General features: G+C 38.1%; 1 protein-coding gene across 1 annotated transcript in view; it reads left to right on the plus strand.

The window, feature by feature from the left end:
• Positions 1–12,574, plus strand: part of WDR44 (WD repeat domain 44) — a 95,765-nt gene that overhangs the window by 59,305 nt on the left and 23,886 nt on the right. Inside the window, exon 12 of the mRNA XM_062183836.1 lies at positions 1,231–1,295. Coding sequence (XP_062039820.1) covers positions 1,231–1,295 — 65 coding nt within the window. The remainder of the gene's footprint in view (positions 1–1,230; positions 1,296–12,574) is intronic.

A 12,574-nucleotide genomic window follows, 5' to 3' on the forward strand; every position in this document is an offset into this window, starting at 1 on the left:
TCTAGAAAAATCTGGAGTTTTTACATTTTGGATATAATAATCTCCTTCTTATCTAGCAGTCATTTGCAGCAACCACTACTTACCATAATAGCGAAAAACCTAAAACAGATGTTAACAGCAAAAAGTCCATGAAAAGAGCTACCACAAAGTTTTTGATTTGTTCCTCTTGAGATGTAGTGCATAGTTAATTTCTTCAACTACTGAGAACAAAGTTATTTGGTTTCCCCAGAAACTTTCATTCTGTCCTAGGTTGAAATGAAATGTCTCTGTAAACTAGAAGAAGAAAGAGGATAGTACTCATATTTGCACCCAATAAGTAAAGTATGATTAAGGAAATGGTCATAGAAAATAAATGGGAATTGTCAATATATCAGTGGGGCATAGTAAAATGCTAAGTGGAAAAAAGAAACCTGAGAACATTATGTCTGTTCGTACTGACTGCACATTTTTTAAAAATACTTATGTGTCATAGCAAATTATTGGGAAAGTATATAGAATTGATGTAAATAGGAGCTTTAAGTATATGAGATTTCTTATAATTATTAAACTGTGTTGTAAATTTTTCCACTGGCCTCTCTCCCATCTCCTAAAGCTAGAAACAGGAGGTTAATAAATGGGAGAAAGGAGAATATAGGTGGCCATGGATAAGAGCATTGGCTTTATCATTGAAACACCAATTTGAGGAACATAGAATTCTAGGGAGATTCATCGAAGTGGCAAGTTAGCCCTATGTACTTTAGTAAACTCTTGGGTATTGTTTACATTATGTTGTAATACATAATCAAAGATAATGATGACTTGATAAAAAAAAAACAGAAGTGTGTCTACTATACAGTGAGTTTTTGTCATCCTAGCTGTTTGTAATTTCTTTCATTTGCCCTGTCCAGAGCAGGAATACTGTTTTTCAGTGAACATGGAGACTCAACCTCTGCCCCTTAATTGTGCTTCTTGCTGTTTGTTGTGATAAACAAGAATTTATTCACTGTGAATGTTGAGGATTTAACAGTATTTTTGTTACTAAGTTGGAGGAATAATTAACCCATTTATATAAAAATGATGAAAAAAATACTTTCTTGCTTATAGAATTTCATTTGACTTGTATGGAAAATGTATTTTCCAGAATATTACATTATCTATTAACTGGGTTTACTCTGTTGTTTTTGAATGTTGTTTTTTTGAGTAGGTGTTATATATATACATACATTCCTTTTGACAATTTTGTTTTTTTAGGGCGTGTGTCCCCATCACCTTCTCAGGAAAGCCTAAATTCATCAAAATCTGATACAGACACAGGGGTATGTTTATTGTTTTATGGTTACTAATACGAAATGCTATGATTCGATTTGTTTACCATGAAGTACCTTTTTGTTTATCAGAAATTAGAATTGTATGAAGCCACTTTATTAAAATTAGGTGTAGCATTAGAAAGCATGAGTTTCTTCTGTCAGAATTGGTAAAAAATGAGAAATGTTGTAACATAAAAAATTTTAAAATTCCATGTTAGATATTTTAAAAATAATGAATGATACTATTTTGTGGTTTAAAATTTTCTGCTGGTATCTTATCACCTCTAAAATAAGGTCCTTCACAATATTGTATTGTCTTATTTTGTATTTATTTATTTTTTAAAGATGTATTTATTTATTGAAAGGCAGAGTTACAGAGAGGCTGAGGCAGAGAGAGAGAGGTCTTTCATCCACTGGTTCACTCCCTAGATGGCCACAATGGCCAGAGCTGTGCTGATCCGAAGCCAGGAGCCAGGTGCTTCTTCTGGGTCTTCCACCCGGGTGCAGGGGCCCAAGGACTTGGGCCATCTTCTGCTGCTTTCTCAGGCCATAGCAGAGAGCTGGATCAGAAGTAGAGTAGCCAAGTCTTGAACCAGCACCCACATGGGATGCCAGCACTGCAGGCGGCAGCTTTTACCCATTATGCCACAGCATCGGCCCCTTGTCTTACTTTTTAAACTCAGTTCTAATCCCCTAGTACCTGTTCATCTTACTTGCCATGCTGGATATAAATCGTATCCTTAACACTCTTCTACTTGCATGTTCTTTGTCAGTGCTATTTGCTTTGCCAGAAATACTCTCTCTTATTTCTTCACAGAGCAAAACCCCATTATCCTTCAACTATCTTACCTTCTTTTATGGTTCCAACAGGCAGAATTATTCCTCATTTATATTCTGATAGTACATCCTAAGTACTTTCATATTAACATTAATGTGCCATGTTTTCTTTGTCAGTTTGTTCCTGGAATATAACCTCCTGCCTAACTGTAGTATTGCTGCAATTAATGTTGAATACCTGCCTCTGTGCCTTTGCTCATATTGTTCCCTTATCTGGATGCCTTTAACCTCCCTTCTTTCTGTTCAAAGCTTGCTCAATCTTCATGACCCATTTCCTCCATAAAGCTTTCTCTGACTAATGCAGTGGTGGAAATTTTAACTGCTTTACTTAAAGGCTTAAAGGAAAAATAACTTGCTTTTATTAGTTAATTTACCATAAAATTTCTAAGCACTGGACTCTCTGTATTATCTTGTATTATCCTCATTTCAACAGTCCTACTTATAACTTAACTAATTCCATCTACCACCTTCCTTCCCCCCCCCAAAAAAAAAACTTAAGTAACTCTCAATCTTGCTTGAATACAAGGCCTTTTAGACAATGAGTAGAAATAGTTCTTTGACACAAAAATTTTTGAAGTAATTTAATAATATTTCTATATGTTTTCAGGAAACAATCATTTAGCATTTTTTTACTTCTGTCCATCTATTTGGGGACAGTTTATAATAGCCTATATTTCATATGCCATTGGAATTTGATGTCTGCAGTTATCTTTTTTTTAAAGATTTTTTATTTGAAAGTCAGAGTTACAGAGAGAGAGAGAGACAGAGAAAGATCTTCTTGTACTGGTTTACTCCTCAGAAAGCCACCACAGCCAGGGCTTTCCAGACTGAAGCCAGGAGCCAAGAGTTTCTTCCGGGTCTTCCATGTGGGTAGCAGGGGCCCAAGCACTTGAGCCATCTTCCTCTGCTTTTCCCAGGCCATTAGCAGGAATCTGGATTGGAAATGGAGCAGCCTGGACTCAAATTGGTGCCCATATGGGATGCCAGAATCACAGATGGTAACTTACCCTCTATACTACAACGCCAATCCATTCAGTTATTTTTAACCTAGCCCTAGAGCAGTGAGGTACAATAAACACAATGGAGTTCATTTTCCTGCTGTGTGTGTTCTTTTTTCCCTTGTGATAGTGTTATCTTTTTAATTTCTTTTGAACTATTTTTTTCACTCCTTTGCGTTGAAAGGACAGAGTTACACAGAGGGAGAGACAGTGCAAGAGGGCAAAAGGGAAAGAGATTGTCCATCTACTGATTCCCTCCCCAAATGGCCACAATGGCAGGGGCTGTGTCAGGCTGAAGCTAGGAGCCTATAAATCCCTCCTGGTCTCACAAAAGGGTGCAAGGGCCCAAGACTTTGGCCATAATTTACTGCTTTCCCAGGTACATTTACAGGCAACTAAATGGGAACTGGAACAGCCAAAACTCATGTAGAACTGGGTGCTCATATGGAATGTGGGCATCACAGGTGGCAGCTGAACCCACTGAGCCACAACACCACCCTACCCACCTTTTTTTTTTAAAGAGTTATTTATTTATTTGAAAGGCAGAGTTACAGAGTTAGAGAGAGAGAGAGGTTGTCTTCTTAGCATCCATGTAAAGCACTGACCACACAGTTGAGCATACAGGTGATACGAGGGATCTTCAAAAAGTTCTTGGAAACTATCAATGTCTTTTAATTCCACTTTTTTTGAATTTTGTAGGTTTTTTTGTTTTAAGATTTAGCAATTTTTAACCATTTGCCTTATTTACTTCATATGTAGGTATTATATACATATCCATATATACTATTTTTTATTGAAAACAGGGATATTAATACTAACATTTCCTTGAATTTTTTTTTACCTACGCTGGTATACACCAAGGATCACTCACCTACACATTGGTAATGCCACACCTAAAATTCTGGGTATTATGCTGTTTCTGTCCAAGAATAACTCAATAAATGTAAGAAAGAACAGATTAGGTAGGTACATGCTTAGTTTGCTCCATTATGCTGAAGACTTTTAAGATGGGGATTTTTTTTACATTTGGCCTTAGCATAAACTATTAGACCCATTGTTTCTAAGAATCTGTGATTGGGTCAGATTGCAAATGTGAATATTCTCTATTTTAATAAGTGTAAATTTTCATTTTGACATTAGAAGTGATGAGTATACTTTTTACCTAAAAATTAATGCTTTTCCCAGTCCCAAAGAGACAAATTTTATATGATCTCCATGGCCTGTGATAACTAATAGAGCACCTAAAAAACAGCATGTAGAAATGAAATTGACACTTGGAGAAGCAATGATTTTGAACAGCCCTTCTTTTGACTGTTGAGGAACAGTTTTTTATTCTATATTTTTGTTTATATTTTCCTTATCTTTTTCTCTTTCATATGATTCATTGAATGCTATCCTTAACATAGAGTTAATCACATATGTATAATGTTAATTGAAAATGGATCTTAGTAAAGAATAAGAGTAAGAATAAGAAAAGGAAGAGGAAAGGGGGTGGGAGTGTGGGTGGGAGGATGGGAACAGTGGGAAGAATAACCAAGATCCTAAAGTTGTAATTGTGAAATGAAGTTCGCAACTGCAAAGCAGTATAGTCCTATATACATTCCTATGGACTTACTTCTAAGGGTACAGCTTAACAACTAGCATAGAACCCCAAAATCCCTTAAGCTAGCTGATAAAAATAGCAGCTTAAGTGTTTTAAAGATTAAATGGATAGGAATAAGTGGTAAAGTGACCATATAGATAGGATCCAGTGTAAAAGTGATTATATACATAGGACTAAGTGTTTGGGAACAATAATAGAATTAAAAAGGAGTGAAGGCTCCAACATGGGAAGCAGTCCATACAGCAGACTCATAGAATGACAATCACTTTAAGTAACACTCCAACCTAGAATCAGCCTTTAAGGCATTCCAGTCTGGCTGAAAAGCCCGGGGGGGCGGGAGGGTGAGGGTGGGTTGGTACTTCAGGCATGGAAAGTCAAGACACTCTGGAAAAAAATGTCCTTCATAAAGGATCCCTGTGGGTGAGACCCCAGTGGAAAGAAGCAGCCACCAAGAAGGATGTACTTTTCTATGAAGGGGGGAGAGAATTCCCACTTTGCTTATGGCCTTGTCAAGCTAGTGGATCCAAAAGGCTTCCATAGCCAAGGCAGCTCATGTCAAGAGCCTTGGGTGATCATTGATGTCATACATAACAGTGTTATTTGTTAAACAACAAGAGTCGCTGTGCACTAACTTCCCATGCAGGACCTCTGTTCCCAAAGAGTTGTATCATGCAACTTAATAGTAAAACTTGTTCTCAAGAATCACTTCCTTTTAGTGTATTAAATGGAAGATATTATTATATCTCATAAGTTATAGTTATGTCTAAGAGCTCACAAAAGATGTATCATCCTTGGATTCTTCTTTAAAGACAATTAAGTTTTTAAAAGGAAAGAAGGGGAGAAAGGAGGGGAAAAAGAAATCACCTTCAAGAAGCAATAATATAGAACAACCCTTGTCTAGACTGTTGAAAAACAGTTCTCTTAGTTTTTTTATTACAATCTTTTTTTCTTTCTTTCTGTTTCTTTTTTCTTCTTAGACTAAACAGGAGAGGGAGGAGAAAGTGGGGTAGAGTGGGGAGAGGGCAAGTATGGTGGGAAGAATTACTATGTTCCTAGTGTTATATTTATGAGATACATACAAATAAAAAAGAAATTAATTATCTTCTTGGGTACATTTATGTTTAGCATGGTTGATTAGTGGACTACTTAAAAAAAATTGAGAGCAGATGTTTAGAATGTAGAACTTGAGAGAAGGAAGTTAATTATTTTTTGTTGTTGTTGTTGTTTTTTAAAGATTTATTTATTTATTTGAAAATCAGAGTTACACAGAGAGAGGAGAGGCTGAGAGAGAGAGGTCCTCCATCCGTTGGTTCACTCCCCAATTGACCACAGTGGCCAGAGCCATGCTGATCCGAAGCCAGGAGCCAGGAGATTCTCCAGGTCTCCTACTTGGTTGCAGGGGCCCAAGGACTTGGGCCATCTTCCACTGCTTTCCCAGGCCATAGCAGAGAGCTGGATTGGAAGTGGAGCAGCCGGGACTCGAACCGGCGCCCATAAGGGATGCCAGCACTGCAGGCAGCAGCTTTATCCCCTGCACCACACCGCTAGCCCCAGAAGTTAATTGTGAAGTAGTAATAGATAATTTTTATGGAATGTAGTTATGTAGCATTCTATAAAATGGCGCATTGGTACCATCAGTAACTGCATTTTACAGATGAAGAAAAGAAGGCTTAGCGATGTTAGGTGTTTTCACATTGGTAGATATAACATCAGAAACTATAACATCAGAATTAGAAATCAGCCCTAGTTTGTCTCTAGAGCTTGTGCTGTTAACCATTATGCTCCACTAGTTTTTGGCATCTTGAGGTTTGGGATTATGGCTTTATTCAGTCTACAAATATTTAATGAGTGCCTCTTATATATATTAAACACTGCTGTGGCAACTAGAGATACAGAGAGCGAACAAAGATATCTGTTGCTATGGAGCTTACATTCTGGTGGAGGAAGACAGAAATAAAATAAGTACATTTTGTAATATATTAGAAGTTGACATTTTAAACCACTTTATTGATATATGATTGACAGACAAAAAGTAGTACATATTTAATGTATACAACTTGATGAGTTTGGAGATAAGTACACAACCAGAAAACTGTCACCATAATCTTGCCATAAACCTATCAACCCCATAAACCTGTCACCTCCAAAATTTTTTCCTACCCTCTTATTTGTTATTTTTGGTGATAAGAACACTCAATAAAATCAGCTCTCTTAGCAAATTTTAATTATATAATACAGTATTAATAACTTCAGGTACTATCTTAGTAGAACATAGTAGAACTGTAGGACTTACTCATTTTGTGCAACTGACACTTTGTACATTTTGACTAACACTGCCTCATTGGCCCCTACTCTAACCCCTGGCAACCACCATTCTACTCTTTGCTTCTATGAGTTGTACTATTTTAGATTCATCATATATATGATACCACATAGTGTTTGTCCTATGTCTATCTCATTTCATATCCAGGTTTGTTCATATTATCATAAATTACTAAATTTCCTTTTTTAAGGCTAAATAACATTCCACTGTATATACAAATGCTCCTTAAATTACAATGGAGTTATAACCTGATGAAAATATCCTATGTCAAAAGTGCATTTAATGTATCTAACCTACCGAGCATGGTAGTTTAGCCTGTCCTACTTAAATCTATTCAGAACACTTATATTAGTCCACAGGTGGGCAAAATAATCTAACACAAAGCCTGTTTTATGATAAAGTGTTGAATATCTCACATAATTTTGTTTTAATTTTCAATTCATTTGAGAGCCAGAGCTCCCATTCTCTGGTTTACTGCCCCAAATGCCCACAATGGCCAGGGACTGAAGGTGGGAACTACAAACATAATGCAAGTCTCCTAGGTAAGTGGCAGAAAACTAACTACTGGAGTCATCAGTGCTGCCTCCCAGGGTCTGCCTTTGCAGGAAGCTGGAATCAGGAGCCAAAGCCAGGAGTTAAACCTAGGCACTCCAATGTGAGATGCAAGCATCTTAACTAGCAGTTTATCCACTAGGCCAATGCCCATCACGTCATTTACTGAATTCAGTGAACAGTAGGGTACAGCAGTAGTTGTTTGCCCCTCATGAGCTATGGCTAACTGGGAGCTGTGGCTTGCTCCTGCTGCCTAGCATCACATGTTACTAGGCCAGCTGAAGATCTATATTCAAACTATGATTTCTGCTGAAATATAAGACATTTTTATACTGTCTTAAAGTTGACATATTGTAAGTCAAATCATGGTAACTCTGGAGCCACATTTTCTTTCTATTTTTAATCCATTGATGAACATTTAGATTACTTACATGTTCTTGGCTGTCATGACTAATGCTGCAGTGACTATGAGAGTTCAGCTATCTCTTTTGAGACCCTGATTTCATTTCATTTGGATACATACTAAGATGTGAGATTGCTGGATCATACGGTACTTCAATTTTTAATTTTTTGAGGAACCACCATACTGCTTTACATAGTGTCTGTACCAGTTTACATTCCCATTCACAATGTACAAGGGTTCCCTTTTCTCCACATCCATACCAACAGTTGTTATCTTTTATTGCAGATTTTTTTATAGTAGTCATCCTGACAGGTGTGATGTGATATATATGATGTGGTTTTGAATGCCATTGATGAAAATAAAATCACACTGATGATTGGTGATGTTAAAAGGACCTTTACAAATACCTGTTGGTCATCTGTGTGTTTTCTTTTGAGAAATGTCTGTTTAGTTCCTTTGCCCATTTTAAATTGTGTTATTTAGTTTATTTTTGGTTTTTTTTTTTTTTTGTTGTTGTTGCAGGAGTTCTTTATAAATTTCAGATATTAGTCCTTTATCAAATATTGGGTTTACAACTATTTTATTTTCTCTTATTCCATAGGCTACCTTTTCATTTTGTTGGTTATTTCCTTTGTTATGCAGAAATGTTTTAGTTTGATGAAATACCACTTGTATATTTTTGCTTTTGCTGCCTGTGTTTTTGGCTTCAAATCAAAGAAATCATTGCTAAGGCCAATGTCAAACTTTTTCCCCAAGGAGTTTTATGCTACAGGATTTACACTTAAATTTTTAATCCATTTTAGTTGGTTTGTGTGTATGTCCTGTTTTATTTTTTACATGTGGATATCCAAAGGTAATAAGTTTCATGGAGAAAAAAAACCAGAGGAGCCAACATTGTGGCACAGTGGGTTAAGCTGCCACTCACGATGCTGGCATCCCATATCACAGTGCCAGTTTGAGCCCCAGTTGCTCCATTTCTGATCCAACTCTCTGCTAATGTACCTGGGAAAGCAATGGAAGATGGCCCAAATGCTTGAGTCCCTACCATCCACACAAGACTCAAATGGAGCTCCTGGCTTTGGCCTGTCCCAGCCCCAGCCATTGTGACCATTTGCAGAGTGAATAAGCAGATGGAAGTTGTTTCTCTCTCTCCCTTTCTCTCTCTCTCTCTCTCTCTCTCTCTCTCTCTCTCTCTCTCTCTCTTTCTCTCCCTTTCTCTCTCTCTCTCTCTTTCTCTCTGCTTTTCAAATAAGTAAAATAAATCTGTAAAATAAAAATAAAAGGAAAGCAGATGGTGTGATGTAGTGTGGCAGGAGGTAAGTAAGGGGAATATGTAAAGCTTCTCTGAGAGGTGGTCATATGAGCAAAATCTGAAGGAAATGCGAAGTAATCATGTGGATATCTGAAAGAGAACATTCCAGGTAGAAGAAGGAAACGGCAAGAGAAACTGCTCTTAAGAAAGGAGTTCTGGTATGTTCAAGAACCAGCAGCAAGATCTGGGTAGATGGAGCCAGTGAGCAAAACAGAGAAGAGCAGAAAATGAAGTCAGAGGCATGAAAGGGGGAGAGGGGGATCAGAATGTGTTGGCCAGTACAAAGACCGATTTTTTTCTCTGATAAAGATGAAAGCCAGTGGAGGTTTTCGGAGAATGACACAATATTGACATCTTAAAAGTTTCATTCTGGCTTTTATACTGAGAATAGACTATAGGAGAATAATATGTCATTCATTTTGATATCTCAAATAACCAACAAAGTACCTGGTTTATAGTTAAGAGCTAGTAAATATCAGAAGCCTTAGGGTTTTTCATAGCAATCCACCTTTAAAATGTTGTTTTAATGGGATCAGTGTTGTGGTGTAGCAGGTAAAGCCACCACCTGCAATGCTGGCATCTCACATGGGTTCCATTCACTTCCCAACTGCCCCACTTCAGATCCTGGTCTCTCCTAATGACCTGGGAAAATCAGCAAAAGATGGCCCAAGTGCTTGGGCCCCTATACCCACATGGGAGATCCAGAAGAGTCTCCTGGCTTCTAGCTTTGGCCTGGCCCACTCCCAGCCATTGCAACCATCTGAGGCATAAACCAGCAGATGGTAGATCTCTTTCTCTTTCCCTCTCTCTCCTTCTTCCTCTCCCTCTCCATCTCGCTGTGTAACTCTGACTTTCAAATAAATAAATCTTTTTTAAAAAAAATGCCATTTTAAGATAATTAGGATGTTCAATATGGATTAGATATTTAAAATGATACAAATCATATTTTTTAAGTGTGATAATAACTTGCTGGTTATATTTTAAAAAGAACTTTCAGTTGGAGGTACATGTAGAAGTATTTAAAGATAAAATTACGGGGCCAGCTCTGTAGTATAGTAGGCTAAGCCTCCCCGCTGTGGCACCGGCATCCCATATGGGCACTGGTTTGTGTCCTAGCTGCTCCTCTTCCCATCAAGCTCTCTGCTTCTGTCCTGGGAAAGCAGTGGAAGATGGCCCAAGTGCTTAGGCCCCTGCAACCACGTGGGAGACGCAGAAGAAGCCGCTGGATACTGGCTTCAGATGAGCTGTTGTGGCCATTTGGGGAGTGAAGAAGACCTTTCTGTCTGTCTCTCCTTTTCTTTGTCTGTAACTGTACCTCTCAAATAAAAAAATAAAATCTTAAAAAAAGGTAAAAATCATTAATTTCTAGATCTTTAAGTGGTTCAACAAAAACAAACCAATGGGATTGATCAAATTCGGTGAATGAAATGTTGATCTTTCATAAGACAGGTAATAGTTGCATGGGTTCATTATATTATGATATGCGGGTCATTAATACTGCTCTATCTACTTTTGCATATGTTGAACTATCATTAATATATATATTACAGATAATCTTGATAATTTCTCTCTCTGTATCTCTTCTCTGTATCTCCCATCATCCTCCCCCCACCACCCTGCTGGAGAAAGAAAAGACATAACATTTTACTTGTAATTCTGCTTTTAATTATAAGGAAATAATTAGGTGTATCCAAAGATATTAGTAAAAAAGATTTTCATCTTATGATTCTCATAATAGCTAAAATTTGAAGAGTTTAGATTTCTAACAGTTTGAAAATTAAAATTATGAAATAATTCATGCAGTAGAATACTACGCAGTCCTTAAGTTGTTCTCAAAGAATGTTTAATGATATCAAAAATGTTTGCAATAAAATATAAAATTAAAAAAACAGAATGGAAAATTGAATGCCATATTATATCAACTTCTAAAACTGTCTGTAAATAGTTATAGGTAAAAGACTTAAAGGAAATAAACTTAATTATTAATAACATCTATAGGTAACAGGATTTTAAGTCAGTTATTTGATTCTGTATATTTTTTGGTATTTCCAAAATTTTCTTTAATGAATTTACCTACTTTCATTAAACAAATGGAAGAAACTATTAAAGTGTTAGGTTTAAACCTTTTAACCCAGTAATACACCTTATATAAAGAAATAGCCAGGGGCTGGCATTGTGGCGTAGTGTTTTAAGCCACCATGTGCAGTGCTGGCATCCCATATGGGTGCCAATTTGAGTCTCCGCTGCTCGACCACCAATCCAGCTCCCTGATAATGTGCCTGTGAATGCAGCAGAGGATGGGCCAAGTCCTTGGTTCCCTGCATGCACTTGAGAGACCCAAAAAAAGCTCCTGGCTTTGGCCTGGCCCAGTCCTGGCCATTGTAGTCATTTGAGGCGTGAACCATCGAATGGAAGATCTATCTCTATTTCTCTCTCTAACTCTGCCTTTAAAATAAATAATTAAGATCTTAAGAAAAAAGAAATAGCCAAATATGGGTAGATTTATGTTCTAGGATATTCACTGAATTGCTATTTCTTTCTTTATTTTTTTTTTTTGACAGGCAGAGTGGACAGTGAGAGAGAGAGACAGAGAGAAAGGTCTTTCTTTGCCATTGGTTCACCCTCCAATGGCCGCCGCGGCCAGTGCGCTGCAGCCGGCGCACCGTGCTGATCCGAAGGCAAGAGCCAGGTTCTTATCCTGGTCTCCCATGGGGTGCAGGGCCCAAGTACTTGGGCCATTCTCCACTGCACTCCCTGGCCACAGCAGAGAGCTGGCCTGGAAGAGGGGCAACCGGGACAGAATCCCGCGCCCCGAGCGGGACTAGAACCCCTTGTGCTGGCGCCACCAGGCGGAGGATTAGCCTGTTGAGCCACGGCGCCGGCCGCTATTTCTTTATTTAAAAAGATTTATTTAGTTATTTATTTGAAAAACAGAGAGGCAGAGGCAGAGAGAGAGGTCTTCTTACTGCTAGTTCACTCCCCAATTGTTCACAATGGCTGCAGCTGCGCAGATCTGAAGCCAGGAGCCAGGAGCTTTTTCTGGGTCTCCCACACGAGTGCAGGGGCCCAAGCACTTGGGCCATCTTCCACTGCTTTCCCAGGCCATAGCAGAGAGCGGATCGGAAGTGGAATATCTGAGACTCAAACCCTGTGCCCATAAGGGATGCCAGCACTGCAGGTGGCGGCTTTAAGCCATAGTGCCAGCCCCAGAATTGCTATTTCTTATAGAAACAAAATCGGAAATGTCTAAGTGACCAAGA

This window comes from Lepus europaeus, chromosome X (assembly GCF_033115175.1).
Source record: "Lepus europaeus isolate LE1 chromosome X, mLepTim1.pri, whole genome shotgun sequence".
Classification (NCBI taxonomy): Eukaryota; Metazoa; Chordata; class Mammalia; order Lagomorpha; family Leporidae; genus Lepus; species Lepus europaeus.